Genomic DNA, 20144 nt, shown 5'->3' with positions numbered 1-20144 from the left:
GAACGGGAGAGGGTCAGAGAGAGAGGGAGACTCAGAATCGGAAACAGTACGTTCCTGGAGTTTAAACAAGATGTCCCCTTGCTGGCCTGGCTTCCCACCCACAACTCCTCACCTTCACTGGGTGGGAAAGAGAAACCCGAGTGCCAGACATGGTGTAGGATGCTGGGACTTCAGCTGTGTGTGAGGCATGATGAGGTCCTTGCCCAGCTCACCCTCTTGTGGGAAAGCCTGAGGAAGTATCCACACATTGCAGCGCGTGGTGATGTGGGAACGCCCCGTGTGCGTGAGGGAGGGAGGGACCCGCCAGAATTAGGAGGTTAGAGGCCAGATTTGCAGGTGGAAGCAGGATCTGATCTGAGACCCGAAGGATGCGTGGAGTGTGGTCGGGCAAAGAGGAGAAGGAAGAATGTTCCAGACAGTAGAAACTGGGTCTTATTAAGATTTGTAGAAAATACATAACATCTACTTCAAACATCATCAATAAACTACACTTGTGTTTTCTTCCTCAAACATTTAGTTACTGCTGTAAGCCAGGCACTGTGTACCTAGAAGTGGGTCACTGTTCTGGGAATATGATGAATGACACAAGATGCTCACAGTTTAGGGAAGAAAAAACATAAATGGGGAAAAGACAGATCAGTAATTCCCATACCATACCAAAATAGCCAGTGTTTGTTTATTGAGTCCATGCTATGAGCTGTACCCTGTTCTAAGCACCACATACATGGTGACTCAATTAATCCAGGAGGTGGGGCCTATGTCTCTTCCCATTTTACAGGTTAGGGAACTGAGGCGTATGGAGGTGAAATAATTCCGTGATCTATCGATGAGTAGACGGCTGGTCCAGGATTCAGGTCCAGTTGGTCTGGCTCCAGACCAGTGTTCTCAATTGCTGCCGTTTTGCTTGAGGGATGGAGATACCTGGGAGCTCAGAGGAGAGCTACGTTGAGTTTGAAAATGATTCCGTGAGTGGGGCAGGGGGCACCTCCGTGGCTCAGTTGGTTGAGCATCCCACTTCCACTCAGGTCATGCTCTTGCGCTCTCTTTTTCTCTCTCTCAAAAATAAATAAATAAACATTAAGAGAAAAGAAAATAATTTCTTGGGGTGCCCAGGTGGCTCAGTCGGTTGAGGATCCAACTCTTGATTTTGGCTCAGGTCAAGATTCCAGGGTCGTGGGATCGAACCCCATGTCAGGGTCTGGGTGGAACCCACTTAAAGTTCTCTCTCTGTTTCCCCCTTCCCGTCTCCCTGGTTCATGTATTCTCTCTCTCTCTCTCTTTCAAATAAAATTGAAAAAAGAAAATGCTTTTTTTTTTCTTTTTTTTTTTTTAGCTTCTTGAGATCACTTTTTCTGCAATTCAGTTAAAGAGGGGTTTCCTGGTGCCCCCTGCGTGCCGGGAGCTCGCCTCACCTTCCAGAGAATTTGAAGCTAATGAAACCGCGTAAGGAATCAGAAGGTCCCAGATGACCCGCTGCAAAGCTGGGTGTGCTGAGAAGTCAGGGGCTGGACGGTTGGCCAGTAGGCACTTGGGGCTGAATGGACAAGCCGCCTGCAAGAGAGGTCTCTCGGGTGGCCCTGAGGGTCCCACGTGCAAGGTTGAGGGAAATGGCCAGGGTGCAGCTGAAGCAGTGGCCCGGAAGCAGGAAGTGCAGGGGGCACCTGAGGACTTCGAGCCATCCCGGGAGGAGGGTGTTTTAGGGGCAAACAGGCGAGGCCAGCTGGCAGAGGTCGGGAGCAGAGCCGCGGCAAGAGAGGATGAGAAAATGGGTTTTAAACAGAGTTCCTGTGCCCTTTGAACACCCTGGGGAGCCCCTCCGAGGTCTAGGATTCTAGCCTGATGGTGCTTTGAGGGTCGGCGTGGCTCTGGAAGGGTTTTAGCACCGGAGACGTGATGTGAGCTGTGTAAGAAGTTATTTTTCATCAGGTCTTTTTGCATATTGGATCCATGCTTGGCTCTTCTGTTTGAAGCATTTCGTCATCTGGCCATAAGCGTAAGATGTACGCTCCATCCCTCCCAGCAGTTCTAAGTAATCTTGGAACCTCGGCTTTCCTAAGATGCATGGTGTGTCAGGAGGCATCATTGTAACATGCCAGATGATGGCTAACATTGCTATGTATGATTTTTAAAAATCTACCTGCCATTTTGGGCTTGGCTCTTGAGTTCGGGGACAGTTAAGGGTCAGGACAGTGACCAGCCATGAAATAAGCATACATATATTGAGTTCAGGTGCAGGTCGGGCACTCTGAACTCTCGGGACACCAGTGGGTGCAGTGATTTCAGGGGGTCTTTTCAACTGCAGCCCCCACCCCCTACTTCTGAAGGTCCTGACCTCTGAACCATGCTTCTGTTGAAAGATGCTGCTGAGTCTGATTCCTCCAGACGTGCGATGTGCTGGACACATAAACGTTGCACCTCCCCTCCCCACCCTTCCCCTCTCAGTGTGCTCTCAGAACGGTCCACAACGCTTTAGGGATCTTGGGTGAGTCAACCACAGACCAGGAAACGGCTCTCATGCACAAGAACTATCACTTTCTCTTCTGAGAACTGCAGCTGGAAAACCCTGATCCTGCAGTCAACGAAGAGGTGGCTTTGCTGTGGAACTGATGTGTCCTCTCAGTGCCTGCACACAGTGCCTGGTAGACAGCAGTGCTGTGCTCCGGTGTGAACTGCCCTTAAGGTGGTCCCAGCCCTCCCTTCTCTCTCTGGAACTGCTGACGGAGACTGGAGCAGTGGGAAGGATGGGCAGGAAGGGCCATGCCCAGGCTTGCATCTTCCTGTGAGCCCAGCAGCACCATCCCTACGCTGCTCTCCAGACTTTGGTGCCCAGTCTCTCCTTCCATCAGGGGACAGAAACTTCTATAGGACTTCCATTGTATGTGTAGCACTTACTCAGTTATCCACTCGTTCACTGGTTTAGCAATGACTGAGGCACTTCTGTGTGTTGGGCGCACTGGTTCTGGAGATTTAAGAATGATTGTCTCACACTTCATGAGTTCAAGCCCCACGCCGGGCTCTGTGCTGACAGCTCAGAGCCTGGAGCTTGCTTTGGATTCTATGTCTCCCTCTCTCTCTCTGCTCCTTTCTCTCTCTCTCTCTCTCTCTCTCTCTCCATATATGTGTGTGTGTGTGTGTGTGTGTATACTTACATAAAAAATAAACATAAAAAATAAACACAAAACATAAACATAAAAATTTTTTTTAATTAAAAAAAAAAATGACCAACACGGCCCTTGTCCTTATGAATCTGGCTGAGGGTGAGGAGTGAGTCAGACATGTGAGAAAAGGTATGTTAGGATTCCCAAAGTGAGCAAGATAATTATGCTGCAGCATGGTTACCTGCACTGTCCAATATGGTGGCTATGGGTCACGTGTTTAGATTTCAGTGAATTGAAATTAAACAAAAATTTTAAAGTTTCAGTAGCCATATGCGACTATTGACTACTGTGTTGGGCAGTGCAGATATAGAACATGTCCATCGTTGCAGGATGTTCTGTTAGACAACATAGAATGTGGGATCCCTGTCTGGTTTTGCCCATCAGTGTGTCCCAGGTGCCAGGCACGTCATAGGCACTCACTAATTACGTGCCAAATGGACGGTGGAAGGTAGAGTAAAGAAAGGCTGTAAAAAAAAAAAAAAAAAAAAAAAGAAAAGAAGGATGTACAAACAGCCACAAGAAGAGGGGGAGCTTCCCTGGAAGAATTCCCAAGCAGGTAAGAGCAGAGCCGCATTGAGAGGGGCGAGACCTTCAGCAGTTGGGCCTTCCAGTACAGAGAAGGGCTCCGGTGTCTCCACCTCTTCCTTCTGTGTGCTGATGGCTCCGACCGCGAATGGTGTTACTACTTTCTGTGCAAGGGAAGGAACATTCATAGCACTCACACTGCTCTCTTTTTCTGGGCGTCTCAGAAGTGAGATCTCGCTCGGCTGCGGTGAGGCAGAAGGCCTAGGTGGGATATGAGTCATCTAGGTGTGAGATCAACCTGATTTCAGAAAACAAATGTTTTTCTGCACGGGACTAATACACAGGTGTGGGAGCGTGACCAACACATTGAGCAATGAATACTGAATGCGTCCCAACGTCAGAAGTGTTAATTATGAGGTTGGCACGTAGCATGATGGGGTTGCTCCATTTGTTTGTCACTCATTCGTTTCGCCAACGAATGCTCTGCAGAGCCATTGCTGTGTACCAGGCACTGGGCTCCGTCTTCTAGCCACAGAGGTGAGCAGCTCTCAGACTCATCCCCAAAGAGTTCAGTGGGGGCATCAGGCAAGTGTACAGATGATGATAATCCAGCAAAATGAGCTTGGCTTGGAAACAGCATCACATGACACCGGTCCAGGTGTCGTGTCCAAATTTTCCTTCCTGCATTGTTGAGCAAAGACTGAGCTCTTTAGAAGAAAAGCAGAGCCAACACCAGCGGGAGGGCCCAAGACTAGTGTTAGGTTTGAGTCTTGGTGCTTGAATTAAGTGTCAAGTTTGAAATCAAGATGCTGGAGGTTAAACCCTATCCTGGAACTTCCTGATGGCACAGTGACCTTGGCTTTTGGTTTTCTCTTCTGTAGAATAGGGGTAAAATAATGCTTTACAGGGCTGCTGTTAGAATTGGATGAGGGAAGCTACGCGAATCACATAGTAAGCCCCTGACAAAATACAGGTATTGCATATGGTGAGCCATTGAGAGAAAGGATTGAGGATGAAGCTTCCTGACCCTGAAGTCTCCATTTTGGTTTGTTCTGGGCAGGTGTAGATCTCTCCTAACCCCACTGTCCATGATAACCAAAGAGCTGCCTGAGTTTCTGTGAAAGACCACGTTAAGTGTGGAAGCAGCATGGACAGTACATCCATCAGTTGGCGGTAGCATCCTCTGTGATCTGTCTAAACTGCCCCTTCCTTCTTCCCTGTCCAGAGGAAGCCTGGTGCTCTCTTGTGCCTGAGGTTTGACATGGTCTCGGTGTGGAAATTGGGCAAAGAACCTGAGTCCTGCCTGGCCTGGCTATGTTTCCTGAAAACTGATCCCATATGGTACAAGTCTCCTGCGGTCCATCCCTTGTCCGTCCAGTCCTCTGTGGCCCCCTCCAGCCCTTTGCCTCTGCTTTCCCCCGTCCCAGGGCAGGTTCCGTGTTTTTCTGTTTTTCTTTCTGTATCTTGCAAACTGTAGGGCATTTCCTGACACATCTTTCTTTCCTCCTGCACATTGACAACCACATGCCATTTCTTGGTACTTTCAGAGTCGTTCCTCCATTTCTCGGTTGATTGGCCAGGTTTCCTTCTCCCTGTAGCTGAGCTAACATGACCTTTTCTGGCTTGAAGGGTCCCTCCCTAGGGAATCCTTCACACACCCGGATTCTTTCATCTTTTATTTCATCTGATTATCCCTATCTTTTAATATATTCATCTAATCTTCTCTCAGATTAATGTGATTACTAATATATTTGGTTTTTTTCTTTTATTTTGCTCAACTATGAAGTTTTTTCCAAACAAATACGATATCCTCCTATTGAATATAGCAAGGAGGACACTAGGCTTTAAATTCTCATTGGACATCTTGTTTTTGTTTTGTGCACCCCATGTTGTTAAACACCAAAGATTATGTTTATTATTTTTATAGCCAGTCATCACATTTATTGAAATTTTTTAAGGCTAACTTTGTTTCTTGTGTCCTATGTCTCCCTTTGAATTAACTGTTTTATATGGTGAAGTTTCTCTTTATAGTTCCTCCAGACTCTGATATATAAATGCTGTTAGCAGTGGGATATCTGAAAATGCCCATTTACTCAGGCCTTTAAATGTTGTTTTAGCTGGGTATAAAGTTCTTGGTTGACATTGTATTCTTAGCATTGCGTTGGTAGAAGTTCCTTTTTCTTTCCAGGCTAGTGTTATCGCTGTTGCTATCAGTCTGTCAACCCTTTTTGATAATGTGGGTTTTTTTCCTCTAGGCTGCATTTTAAGATCTTTACCCATGACATTCTGCAGTTTCATTATCATTTGTCTCTTTATCTTGCTTAATAACCAGAGTGCTCTTTCAAACTAAGAACTTGAATTCTTTTTAAAGTTCTAGAAAACACTCAGCTATTGTCTCTTCAAATACTCTTTTTCTTTTTTTCTTAAATGTTTATTTATTTTGAGAGCGAGAGAGAGTATATGCATGAGTGGTGGGGGGTGGCAGAGAGAGAGGGAGAGATAGATTCTGATGCAGGCTGCAGGCTCCATCCACACTCAGCGCAGAGCCCAGCATGGAACTTGATCTCACAATCGTGAGATCATGACCTGAGCTGAAATCAAGAGTCGGAGGCTTAACCGACTGAGCCACTCAGGTGCTCCTCAAATATTCTTTTCTTATAGTTACCCCATGTATGGAATTTTAGTTTGATTCTTACTTGCAGGATATTTGTTTTTTTTTTTTTCAACGTTTTTCTTTATTTTTGGGACAGAGAGAGACAGAGCATGAATGGGGGAGGGGCAGAGAGAGAGGGAGACACAGAATCGGAAACAGGCTCCAGGCTCCGAGCCATCAGCCCAGAGCCTGACGCGGGGTTCGAACTCACGGACCGCGAGATCGTGACCTGGCTGAAGTCGGACGCTTAACTGACTGCGCCACCCAGGCGCCCCAGGATATTTGTTTTTAAATGTGTATTTAACTTTTTGTTTTAAAGTAATTTGAAGGTTACAGGGGTGGCTGGGTGGCTCAATCATTTGAGCATCAGGTTCTTGATTTGGGCTCAGGTCATGATCCCAGAGTCGTGGGATCGAGCCCCTCATTGGGCTCTGTGCTGGGTATGGAGCCTGCTTAAGATTCTCTCTCCCTCTCCCTTTGCCCCTCCCTACAACTTGTATGCTTTGTCTCTCTCTCTCTAAAATAAATAAATAAATAAGTAAATAAATAAATAAATAAATAAATAAATAAATAAAGTAATAAAGTAATAAAGTAATAAAGTAATGAAGTAATTTAAAGTTTACAGAAAGCATTGTAAAGAAGCTCTTTTCAATTCATCAGGCTTTTATTTTTTTAAAAAAATGTTTTAATGTTTATTTATTTCTGAGACAGAGAGAGACAGAGCATGAGTGGGGGAGTGGCAGAGGGAGAGGGAGACACAGAATCTGAAGTAGGCTCCAGGCTCTGAGCTTGTCAGCACAGAGCCCGACGCGGGGCTTGAACTCACAAACCGTGAGATCGTGACCTGAGCTGAAGTCAGTCATTCAACCGACTGAGCCACCCAGGCGCCCCTCAGTTCATCAGGTTTTTTAATATTTTACCATGTTTTCCCTCTCTTGGTACATATGTTTATGTACATATATGTATATGTTTAGATATAGACTCACATACATATATACTCATAAGTTATGATAAATGATTATACAAATTTTATATAGATTATTGTTCTTTTTCTGAACTATTTGAGTATGGATTACATACATCATGCCCCCCATAGTAATCTTTTTTTCTTTAAAAAAATTTTTTTTATGTTTATTTATTTTTGAGAGACAGAGAGAGACAGAGCATGAGTAGGGGAGGGGCAGAGAGAGACACAAACACACAGAATCCGAAGCAGGCTCCAGGCTCTGAGCTGTAAGCACAGAGCCCTACCTGGGGCCCTAACTCACAAGCCGTGAGATTATGACCTGAGCTGAAGTTGGACGCCCAAACGACTGAGCCACCCAGGTGCCCCAGTATGGGTATTTTCTAAGAAAAAGGATATTCTCTTAAGTCAACACGGTACAGTTGTGAATTTCAGAAATTTAACATCGATACAATACTTTAATCTATGATCCACATTCCAAGTTTTCCTATTATTCCCCAAGTTTCTTGCATTCTAATCCCACTGAATTCTTCCTCACCTTCCCCCATTTCATATTCTTTTGACCCTTCTTTCGTCGAGAGAACGCTGTCTGTCCACAACATCACACATTTACTTGTTTGCTCAACCCTAGACTGCCTATAAAATAGTTTTGGAACTGATCCACCCTTACCACTATGCAAACCAACATACTAAGGAGAGTTCAAGGTTTGTTTGAGGGTATATAAGTCGTAATATTGCATTCAAAAATCATTCATATTGGCTCTCTATTCTCCCCCGTGTACCTATGTTATTCATTTGAAATATGATGAAATTCCTTTCTTTTGATTTATGTTCAGTTTCTTTTTCTTCATCCTTATTGATTTTATTTTCTTGATGTGCTTTAATATATTTCTGGGACTTAAAAAGACACACTCAGAGAAGTGTCAGCCCTCCTTTACCCCTTCTTCTCTTCTCTCTGCCAACCACTTGTGCTTGGGTAACCAGTTTCATTGTCTCCTGGCTTATTCCTCCTGTATTTCTTTTTGAAAAAAAAAATCAGATTTATCCATTTCCCCTTTCTTCTCCTTTTTAAAGTTTATTTGTTTGAGAAAACATGAGCACAGGAGGGGCAGAGAGAGAGTGGGAGAGAGAGAATCCCAAGCTGGCTCCACACTGTCATTGCAGAGCCGACAGGGGGTTTGAACTCATGAACTGTGAGATCATGGTCTAAGCCGAAGTCAAGAGTCAGACACTCAAATGAGTGTGCCACCCTGGCACCCCTCCCCTTTTTTCTTACACTAAAGGTAAAGTACTTTTGTACCTTGTCTTTCTCCATGTGAAGATATATTTTGGAAACTATGTCCTATTAGTTCATGGAGAAAGAGCTCGTTTGTTTTTTTTTGTTTACAGCTGTGTAGTATTCCATTGTGTGGTTGCACCCTAGTTTACTTCTCCAATCTCTGCTTGGATATTATTTAGATAGTTTCCAACATTTTGAAATCGCAAATAGTGCTGTAAGGAGTCACCTTAAACATATATTTTTGTGTTGTTAGAGGTGTATGTTCGTGTCACATTTCTAGAATTGGATTGGTGGGTTGAGAGTAAGCGCATAAATAGTTTTGTCACGTGTTGCCAAATTCCCTCCTATCACTGTTGTGCCATTTTGCCTCCTACCCACAATTAAGAGAGTGCCCAACTCCTCACATCCTCTCTGGCAGAATGTGGTGTTAGGATTTTGAACTTTTGCCAAGCAGGTGGCTGAGAAATGGCATCTCCATATAGTTTTAATTTTTACTCCATTATTACGGGTTTTAATTTGCATTATTAAAGGAAGTTGAGGTCTTATGTTTAAGGGCCATTTTTATGTAATATTTGTGAATCCCCGCCCATATCTTCTGTCTTTAGTAAAGGAGGAATTTGAGGGCTTCTGTCTCCAGTCTGTGAAATTTCTTATGGTGGGGGAGGGGGGGCACATGGGTGACTCCGTTGGTTAAGCAACCTGCTGTTGATTTCAGCTCAGGTCATGATCTCACCGTTCTTGAGTTCAAGCCCTGCATCAGGCTCCGTGCTGGCAGTGTGTGGAGCCTGCTTGGGATTCTCTGTTTCCCTCTCTGTCTCTCTCTTCCCCTCTGCATGCTCTCTCTCTTGCTCTCAAAAATAAATAAATAAGGGGCGCCTGGGTGGCTCAGTCGGTTAAGCGGCTGACTTCGGCTCAGGTCATGATCTCGCAGTCCGTGAGTTCGAGCCCCGTGTCGGGCTCTGTGCTGACAGCTCAGAGCCTGGAGCCTGTTTCAGATTCTGTGTTTCCCTCTCTCTGACCGTCCCCCGTTCATGCTGTGTCTCTCTCTGTCTCAAAAATAAATAAATGTTAAAAATAAATAAATAAATAAATAAATAAAAATTTAAAAAATAAATAGGGGCACTTGGGTGGCTTAGTTGATTAAGTGTCCCACTCTGGATTTCAGTTCGGGTCATGATCTCATGGTTTATGACTTCGAGCCCCATGTCAGGCTCTGTGCTAAGAGTGTAGAGCCTGCTTGGGTTTCTCTCTGTCTCTCTCTCTCTCCCTCCCCTTCTCTCCGTCTCTCTTTCAAAAATAAACTTAAAATTTTTTTTTTAATTTAAAAAATACGTAAATAAAACTTCTTACAGCGTGGGAATCTTAGCTTTCTATCTGTGATATGGAAATACTTTTCTCCCGTTAGCTGTTTACTTTTTCATTTGTTCTTTACCTTTTTGTTTTTTCTGTCTGCTTTTGTCTGAGAATTTCTTGTTTATTGTCAATGAATGTGTTTTTGTTTTTGTTTTTTTTTTCCTTGCACCTGTCACTTTGAATATTTGAGGCATTCCTGTTTTAAAGTCCTTGTCACATCATTCCTTGATACTCATTTCATCTTCTTCGGAGCAATTTACGTCACAAGCGTTGATACTGTTGGCAAGGTTTCTAAGCATGTCTTCAGGTTTGGGGATTCTGGTGTATGGGCTCGTTCCAAGAGGGGGGTTTTTTGTTTTGTTTTTCTTTGCTTTCTCTCCCCCCGCACCCCTGTAACAGTTGGTGTTTGCCTCCACCTGGCCCAGAGCTGCCGACAGAGCCGTGGTCATGGACGTGGTAGTGTTACTGCTGTTCTGCCTTCACGGAGGGGACCTCAGGCCACGCCCTGGCATCTGGCCGTGGGCCTGGGTCCCCTCTCCCGTCTCGCGTGGGACCCTGGTGTGTGCCGTCCTCGAGTGTGCTTCCTGCCCGGCGCTCCCGGCCCCACGTAGTGCTTTGTGTTGACATTCTGCCTGTCACGCACAGAGATGATTATCTTGTTTGTGAGTCCAGTATTTATCTGCCACTTCCGCGTGCTTGGAGCAGAGGGGCTGTGTCAGGGCGTGATTTTATGGAAACTTCTTCACGTCAAATACTCCTCTGTGCTTAGTCTCAAGGAAGGAATGTGGGAAGGTTTGAAGGGAAAAGAAGGAAGGAAACTGTCCTATGTCCCAGGAATGCAGCTGACATCACTTCCTTTCATGGGCGACAGTCCCGTGAGGCAGGAATGTTTTTTCCCAGTCCACAGGTGGGAAAGGGGGCCCGGAGTGGGTGAGTGAGCCACCCAGCCTCGCAGTTCATGAGAGGGAGTGTGGGGTGTATACGCTGGCCCTTTACTGGGTTTCACCCTGATTTATGGGTTCACAGTCTGCCCTGTGCCTGGAATGCCACCTCCTGGGTTTGTGCCTTAGCCTTAGGGGCTGGGAGGACATAACCGGGAGGACTCACCAGTTCACGCCTCTTTTTTGCAACGACTTGGGGTCCTTCCGCGAACATCTGTGACGTGCCTAGGGTGAGCCGGGCACTTGCTAACCCCATATTAGTTCTTCAGCTGAACCCAGAACAACCCGGGGCGCCTGGGTGGCTCGGTCGGTTAAGCGCTCGACTTTTGATCTAGGCTCACGTCATGATCTTCACCGTCCGTGGGCTCGAGCCCCGAGTCTGCGCTCACAGCACAGAGGCTGCTCGAGATTGTCTCTCTCCCTCTCTCTCTACCCCTCCTCGGCTCACACATGTGCACCCCACCCCCCCCCCAAAAATAAATAAACTGAAAAAAAAAAACCCAACCTCGAAAAGCAGGTACTGTGAACCTCATGTTATCATCAAGGAGACTCGTGCTCAGGAGCTCACGTGGCTTCTTAGCTTCTCACAGGTACCAAACACAGGCTGGGGTGTCCATGCTTCTGTCATGTTGTGTTTCCCCCGGTGTCTTGCTGGTCCGCCTGCCAGTCTTGGGAAGTGTGATGCCCCTGAAGGGGAGACGCTTTGAGGGCAGAGTCCGAGGGGCTCTGGGGCCCAACTGTCCTCTGCATCTCCGAAAATGCAGGGCCATGTTAGCCACTCAGGTTCCATGTGAATTCAGGCCCTGGGGTGGGGGTGGGGGGCGCGGTGGGCTCTTCTCCTTGTTTTGGCCCAGAGATGGTGCACCTTCCGAGTCACCATCAGAGGTCTGAGCCCAGGGTCCTGATAGAGGATAAACAGGTCTGTTTTCCTCAGAACGTTTTATAGTTTATTTGGTCAGATGGTCTTTTGGGGGTTGGTTTTTCCTGTGCAGACGGCCATGCAGAGAGGCCATGGGTGTTGAATTCAGAGGCCCCTGCCCCTATTAGTTTCCATTTTGTCTCCTGTATTTTCCCATCTGTCACTATTTTATTGACGTAATAGTTTGCTGGTTTCCTTTTCATCTCCTGGACACGAAGCAAAGTCTGTGAGGTCAGGGTGAATAAATGAGGGAGAGCTGGGCTCCAATCCTGGCTCTACCATGTAAAAGCTTTGTGGCTTCCTGCAAAGTTACTCACTTTTCCTTACCTGCAAAACGGACACAGAATGGCACTTTACCCAGGACTGCTGAGAAATCCGTAGACCTCACATAGAGCTGCTCACAAAAGGTAAACCCCATTTCCTCCTGTCTAATAGAATTGTAAATTAGCGCCTTGACCTGGATGGGGGACAGGAGGACTCGGGTCAAACCTCTCCCAGCTGTGGAAGGCGCTGACATGCAAGGGCCCCGGAGCTTCTGACTTGTCACCTGCGGGAACCAGTGTCCTCCGAGAGCCGCTTGTCGACATGCTAACATCTCCCAGCAGGGCCGTGGCACACGATCTGCCTGGGCTCTACAGAAACCAGGGCCAGCTCCAATTAGGAAGCTCTGGCGGGGAGCTGAAGATTTTGAGGTTAACCCTGAAGAAACAGCTCCCTCTACACCCGCCTTTTAATTAAATGCTCACGTTTACTTTCCGGAGTTCATGGAGTCGTTTCACCTGCATCGCGGGGCTTGACGAAGCCCGGTTGCCTTGAGTAACAGAAAAGTACAAAAGGAGGAGGCTTCAAGGAAGCTGTGGGACAACACGGGCCCTGCTGCTTCTGTGCCCCTTTGTGGCTGATCGCTCACCTCGATAGGGACCCAGCAGGCGGAAGGAGGGGTCCAGGGAACCATTTCTGCTCCCTGCCTTGGCCTTGGTTCTTGAGATCCCGAGACCCACCTAAGTAAGGATGTGAGTCCATCCCTAGGGTGACCCAAGACTCCAGGGGCCAAGGAACAATTCCTGTAGACTTCTTGGTGCACAGGTAGTAGGCTGGGCTATGCTGTGTGTGCCAGCATCGTGCCCTTAAGACCCTTGCAGTATTGTTGGAGAGACAGGGTTCATGCAGAAAATATTACTGGAATACTTTCGTGCTGAGCAGGGTGATAATGACTATAAAGCAAGTAAGAGCCACCATCTCTTCATTGCTTATTATATACCGGGTCCTTTAAATATATTCTCTCTTTTTTAAAAAAAAAATTATTTATTTTATTAAAACAGTTTTTTAAAGTTTATTTATTTATTTTGACAGAGACAGAGACAGAGACAGCGTGAGTAGGGGAAGGGGCAGGGAGAGAGGGAAAGAGAGAGAATCCCAAGCAGGCTCGAACTCAGGAAACTGTCAGATCATGACCTGGGCCAAAACCAAGAGTTGAATGCTTAACCGACTGAGCCACCCAGGCGCCCCAGATATGTTCTCTCTTGTAATACTCATAACCTGCTCTTGGAGGGTCAGCAAAAGGCATGTCCATGCAGTCGTTTTCTGAGGGTGGGGGCCAGCTTCCGGTCGTGTTCCAGCATCCCTGCCAAAAAAGGTTCCAACAATGGTCCACACGTAATAAGTCCCTCTGTGTGTCTCCTTGTGCCCCTCCTCCTACACCACGGCAGCCCATCCTACGTGGGTCAGTCACCCACCACCCTGGCCAGAAATGGTGACACTCCACACGATTTTCAGACCTTCGCCAGCGTTCAAGCATGGGGCTCACTCGACATCAGGGAGGCGCCTGGTGATGGACGACCCCCTGGGTTGTCTGGACCCTGGTTTTCAAAGCCTGGATGTTGAAGCAGTGGTGGCAGTTTGGGATGGGCCCAGCAGGTGGATTTTTAACAGTTCTTCAGGTGCTCCTGATGTATGTTTGAGCGTAAGAGCCACTGTCCCGGGTTCTCAAACCTGCCTGCCTGTCAGAATTGCCTGAGAACTGTTTTGTGGGTTTTATAAATTTTTTGTTACTAACTTAATTTTAAAATAAAGGAAGACTTTTAAAACCGCTTTAGATTTACAGAGATATTGGGACGATAATACAGAGAGTTCGTCTACACACCACACTCTGCTTCCTCCCAACGTCTTACATTAGTGACGCATTTGCTACAGTGACGAACCAGTAACAATGCATTGTTATCAACCAGAGTCCATGCTTTATTCGGCTTTCCGCAGTTGTTGCTTAACATCTGTTCCAGAAACCCTTCTTGGGATTGTCGTGTTTCCTTAGGTTCCTCTGGGCTGTGACAGTTTCTCCGACATTCCTGGTTTTTGATGACCTTGACAGTTTTGAAGCATACTGATTAAGTATTCTGTACAGTGCCCCTCAATTTGGATTTGTTCGATCTTTTACTCCTGCCTAGACCGGAGTTGTGGGTTTGGGGGAGGAAGACCGCACACGTCGTGAGGGCACACGCCATCGCCGTTAACTCATCGCGGTTGATGTTGGTCTTTGTCACCTGGTGGTGGGGGACACTTTGACTTCTCCATCTGCCCCAGTCAGGTGTCTCCACTGTCCAGCTACTGCTCCCGACCCCAAACTTTCCACACTGTGCCGTGTGGAAGGAAGTCACGGGGCACAACCCGTGCCTATAGAGTGGGCACTCAGGCTCCACCTCCCTGTGGGCAGAGAGTCTCCGTAAACTGTTGGGAATTCTTGTGCCTGGGAGACTCGCCTCTTCTCTCCCATTTATTTATTAATTTAATGATTTACTAACGACATTATGGACTCCTGGATATTGATTTTGTACTTCCAGTTAGAATGCAAACACTCCTTTGTTGTGTGGCTCAAGTTGGTGCATCTTTGGCCGCTGGGAGCTCTTTGGATCGGCTCCCCACATGCCTCATCGTTGAGGAGGTTATTTTTTTATTTTTTATTTAATTTTTTGCTACTTCATTCCTTTTCAGCCACTACAAGCTTATCTCATGTGTTTCCTGCCCCAGGCCTGGAGTCAGCCATTTCTCCAGGGAGTCCTGGTTCCTTTTGTTGAGAATTGCATCAGAGACCACCATCTGGGCCCTAGGTGTGCCCACTGCTGTTGGGATGTCACTGGTTCTGGGCCCTCTCCGCTGACAGAGCAAGGACATACACGCATGTCTACTAACCTTTGTACGCCCACATACCTGTAACTATCAATGTAACTGTCTATACCAGTATTGAGCTAAGCGTGATGCCTTCTACTCTGAATCCACTATCCCATGGATCGTTCTAGACCCCGCCCCTCACCTATCTATAACCTTATACTCCAGGCGGTCGGATGTGTGGATCCTACCATTTGCCATCCATTTACTGAATTGTCCAGTTCCAGCATGCCTGGGTAACGGTATCAGAATTCTGAACACTCCCCCACCTCCTTAGGAATTGGCTTTGCCAACTACAGTACAGCATTTCTCTAGCAGGCTGTTTTGCCTTTAGTTTTTACAGACTCCAGTCATTCCTAGAGTTTCTGAGGTGCTGAGGCACTCCTGCCCCCTTCAGTGAGATTGTTTCTTTTCTTTCTTTTTTTTTAATGTTTAGTTTTGAGAGAGAGAGACACAGAGAGAGACAGAGACAGAGCATGAGTGGGGGAGGAGCATAGAGAGAGAGGGAGGCACAGAATCCGAAGCAGGCTCCAGGCTCTGCGCTGTCAGCACAGAACCCGATGCAGGGCTTGAACCCATGGACCGCGAGATCATGACCTGAGCCAAAGTCGGATGCCCAACGAACTGAGCCACCCAGGCGCCCCGAGGTTGTTTCTTTCATGCATTTGTCATACAGTCAGATTCTTTGATCACATTTCTGTATTCCCTCCTTGGATCCCGCCAGTCTCGTAAATGTATTTATTTTAAATGCATACTTTAAGCCTAACTGTCTGTGCTGCAAAGTTCTTTGGGTTTTGACAGATGCTTAATGTCCCGCATTCACCATCAGGGTATCCTAGAGAATAGCTTCCCCACCCTCAGAAATCCCCCGTGTTTCATTGTTCCACCTGCTCTGATTCCACCTGATCCTGGTAACCACACATCTCTTGCCTGATTCTCTCCTTTTGCCTTTTCTAGAATGTCATGTAATTGGAATCACGCAATGCACAACCCTTCTCACTGGCCTTTTGCACTTGGCATTCTGTGTTTAAGACTCATTTGTGTATTTTCGTGGCTTGGTAACTAATTTTCTTTATTGCTGAGTAATATTCCCTTATACAAACGTGCCGTTTTGTTTATCCATTCACCTAGTTAAAAGACAGATTGGTTGCTTCCAGTGTTTGGTAATTATGAATAAAACTGCAGGGTTTTTTTTTTTTTTTTTTGGTTTGTTTGTTTTGTTTTTCAGCCATCAGATTTCAAAGTAGGGGGTTCCTTGTTGCCGAAGGCTCACAGGCTATCAAAGATCATATCAGGCCCTCCACAGAGCTCTCTCTCTTAGTTCAAACTTGGAGCTGTGGCAGTTAAGCCCTGGGCCATTCTCCACCCAAGGACAGAGGAGGGTGAATGGGGGGGGGGGGGGGGTAGGTCCCAGCCACGTCCAACCCTTTCTGTGAGAATCTGAACGTTCTGTGATCACGCTCTGGTGTGATTGCTCCTATGTTGGTTTCTCACTTTTTTTGTCTGATTTTGGAAGGCTCTGCTCTGACCAACGGGGGATTAAACTTGCACAGCCCCGTGAAGAGGAAGCTGGAAGCAGAGAAGGACTATGTCTTTGACAAGAGGCTCAGGTACAGCGTCCGCCAGAACGAAAGCAACTGTAGGTTTCGGGACATTGTCGTGCGGAAGGAAGAGGGGTTCACACACATCCTGCTGTCCAGCCAGACCTCGGACAACAACGCGCTGACCCCTGAGGTGAGAGACAGGGGACCAGAGGGGAGGGTCAGGCTGGAGAGGGCTTCTTGTTCAGAACGGGGCTCTGGCTTCCTCTCGTGTCCCACACACAAACTTGACTGTGGGGCACAATGCGCTCATCACTTCACCTACATTACCCATTTGATCTTTATGTCCGGGTAGTGATCCTATCCCATTTTATAGATGAAGAGCTCAGCAAACAGATTCAGAAAATGAGTCAGGGTCACACAGTCAGAGGGCAGCCCCAGAATCCAAATACCGTATCTTGGGCTTTGCGGCATGTCAAATTTTTTTTTGCTTTGGACGGAATTATATTCACTCGGCTCTCTTACTGTTTTTTTTTTTTTTTTCAATTGAGATATAATCCACGTGCCATAAATTTCGCCCTTTTAAAATGCACGTGTTTTTTTTTAGTCTGTTCACAAGGTCATGCAACCATCACCACGATCTGGTTCCAGAGCATTCCCGACACCCCCAAAGGAAACCCTCCGTCCGCCAGCATCCCCTCCCCATTCTCCCTCGCCATGTCCCTGGTGACCGCAAATCTCCTTTCTGTTGCTACGGATTTGCCAATTCCGGACATTTTACAAAAATGGAATCGTATGGTGTGTGGTCTTCTGTGACTGGCTTCTTCCACTGAGCGTGAAGTCTCATCCGTGCTGTAGCGCGTGTCAGTACGTCATGGCTCTGCCATGGTATGGATGTGCCACATTTTGTCCCTTAGTCATTCCGTGATGGACATTTGTGTCGGTTCCACTTTTGGCTACTACGTTGTGACTCCTGTTGCCACGAACACTCGTGCATGGGTCTTTTTTGTGTGTGAACATGTTTTCAGTGCTCTTGGAGATACTCCTCGTCGCGGAACCACTGGGTCGTGTGGTGACTCTGGATGTACCTTTCTGAGGAACTGCCAGACTGTTTCTCACAGAGGCTGTGCCATTTTACATTCCCACTGGCCGTGTGCGAGGGCTCTGATTTCTCTGCTTCCTCGTCAACACTTGTTATCATCTGTCCTTTTTATTATAGCCGTTCGAGTGGGTGTCGGGTAGTGTCACCGTGGTTTTGATTTGCATTTTCCTGATGACTAACGATGGTGGGCATCTTTTCGTGTGCTTATTGGCTACTTGTCTTCTTTGGAGAATCTCTTCACATCCTTTGCCTATTCTTAAAACTGTTTTTAATTATTGAGTTTTAAGCCTCCTTTATCAGATGTAGGGTTTGAAAAGATGCTGTCATCCTCTGAGTTGTCTTGTTTCTTTCTTGATGGTGTCCTGGGATGTGCAGTGTTTAAAATTTTGATCAAGTCCGTTTTACCTGCTTTTTTTCCAACCTTACCTTCTTAGTGCTAATGAGGCTTATATTTTAGGTGAACAGAACGGGGAAACAGTGCATACTTAATGCTCTTACGTAGACAACACCATTTAAGATGTTGTCTGTGGGTACTTGGGGGGAACAACGAAGAAATAAGGTGGATATTTTTTAAGAGATTCTTGATGGTGCAAATGTGGGAAAAGATGAATCCAAGCAGCCCTCTCCAACTAGACCGACCTGGGACAGGGTGGCAGAGTGGTCAACAACAAAAACAGTGATAGTACCAGCTACCAGAGGATCTTCATGCTCTGCGTTTACTCTTTATCTCATTTCCTCATCCAGGAGCCTTCCGATGTAGGGTTGTTACGACCCACCCCTTACAGACAAGATGATGCAGGTTTAGAGACCTTGATGGGCTTAGTGTCATGCAGCTTAATGGAATGTAACCTTCAGGGAGCAGGACCCTTGCTACTTGCGGCCACCGTATTGTTTCTTACACTCAGACCAGTGCCTGGCCTGCGGAAGACGGCGAAGTCCACACCCCCCTTTCCCTGTCCTGCTATATCCTCCCCCCTCTGATTTCCATAGGAGCAGCAAAGACACAGAGGCTTAACCGCAGGGGTGTGTTTTGGGGTCTCTCTCTTGCACGTTCAGGAACCACCTGAGGGTTCTCTGCTGTATAGACCTCTGTCGTTTACCCTGAAGGCTGCCCTTCCCATATTTATACACATGGAAACCTTGTTATTTTAAGCTCATCATGAAATATTCACATGAGACCAATTCTTCTTGGATTTTTTTCTACTTCACTACATTTTAAAAGCATGCTTTTAAAAGGCACAGCGTTTTCCTTCCACAAGTCGAATAAATGTGAAGTCTCCCAGTTCATTCTGTCTCTTTGGAGCAGCTTTGTGTGTTAACCATTGCCTACTCACCACGGACGACATGTGGCATCCAGCTGATGTCAGGTGCCCAGGTTCTCCGCTCCTGGGACGCGGGCTTGGTTAATTAGGGGTTCCATTCCTAATTGGTGTCTGTCAGTAACAGAACAGGAGGAAAGTGGAAAAAAATATTGATCTGGTATTTTCAGCTGTCTCAACAACCAAAGTGGATTGACTCTACAGATAAGCTGGCCAACTGGGTAAAGTAGCCCTGAAAGAAACTTCCCAGTGAAACGAATAGGCGGTGTTAGAGCAATATAGATTTCGGAGGCTAGTAGACTAGGCTTGCATCCTGCCTCCACCATCTCACCTTGGGAAGTTACCTTGCCTCTCTGGAGCTTCCTCTTTTGTAGAAGTTGTACTATATCTTGCTTGTGGGATTAGAGATCATGTCTGCAAAGAGGCTCACAGAATGCCTGGCACACAGGAAGCGTTCAATAAATGTTCCCATCATTGTTAAAATGAAACAGAGGTGATTTAATGGTCTCCAGCACACCAGCCTTACTTATTCATGGAGCAGCTGGGGTGAGACCACCCTGCATGTCATGATTGAATTTCTTTTTCTGGTTGTACGTGGGACGTTGGTCGGATTGGCCTCATGGGCAGAAATTCGTACATTACTGGGTGTGTTAACTAGATTCTGAGGCTAGAGGGTATGTTGTAATATTTCTCCTGTCTGTAATATTGCAAAGAACCAGGAAGATAATGAAAATGCCCCTTCAGGAAAGAGCCAGCAAAATAGATTGCCCAAAGTGTTGGTGATTAAAAGCTCATCTACTCCCCCTTTGGGAGACGACCCCAAGCCTTCGCTCAGCTCCCGGTTTTCTGCAGTTCTCCCAGACTCAGAGAGCCGCACCACCGCCATCCCCGGGGGCACATTGGACACGTGGGAATCACAGCTCACACCCCTGGATCACACCCACCACGTCCATACTGCCCCCAAGGTCCGTTAGCTTTAATCCTTGAACGGCCCGCTAACATGCTTTTTTCTCCCTGTTTCCATCCTGACCAATATGTTCTGGACGGTTGCAGTAACCTGCTAACAAGTGTCCTCTTTCATATTTCCTCCCCTGCAATCGGTTCTCCGCACGGCAGGCAGAGTGATCTGCCGTGAATGCAAATCTGATCAAGGCACGCCTTCTCCACATGCACGTGCACATGCACGTGTACACCTGTGCTCCTGCATTTCAGATGCATCTGTGATTTC

At 46.8% G+C, this 20144-nt stretch overlaps 1 protein-coding gene across 1 annotated transcript in view; it reads left to right on the top strand.

The window, feature by feature from the left end:
• CDYL2 (chromodomain Y like 2) overlaps window positions 1-20144 on the top strand; it is a gene marked incomplete at its 5' end in the record, with an annotated part of 55525 nt that overhangs the window by 11498 nt on the left and 23883 nt on the right. Inside the window, one exon of the mRNA XM_040443413.1 lies at window positions 16471-16688. Within this exon, the coding sequence (XP_040299347.1) occupies window positions 16471-16688 (218 nt within the window). The remainder of the gene's footprint in view (window positions 1-16470; window positions 16689-20144) is intronic.

Source organism: Herpailurus yagouaroundi, unplaced genomic scaffold (assembly GCF_014898765.1).
Source record: "Herpailurus yagouaroundi ecotype Mexico unplaced genomic scaffold, PumYag 190, whole genome shotgun sequence".
NCBI lineage: Eukaryota > Metazoa > Chordata > Mammalia > Carnivora > Felidae > Herpailurus > Herpailurus yagouaroundi.
This window is presented reverse-complemented; position numbering and strand designations above follow the sequence as displayed.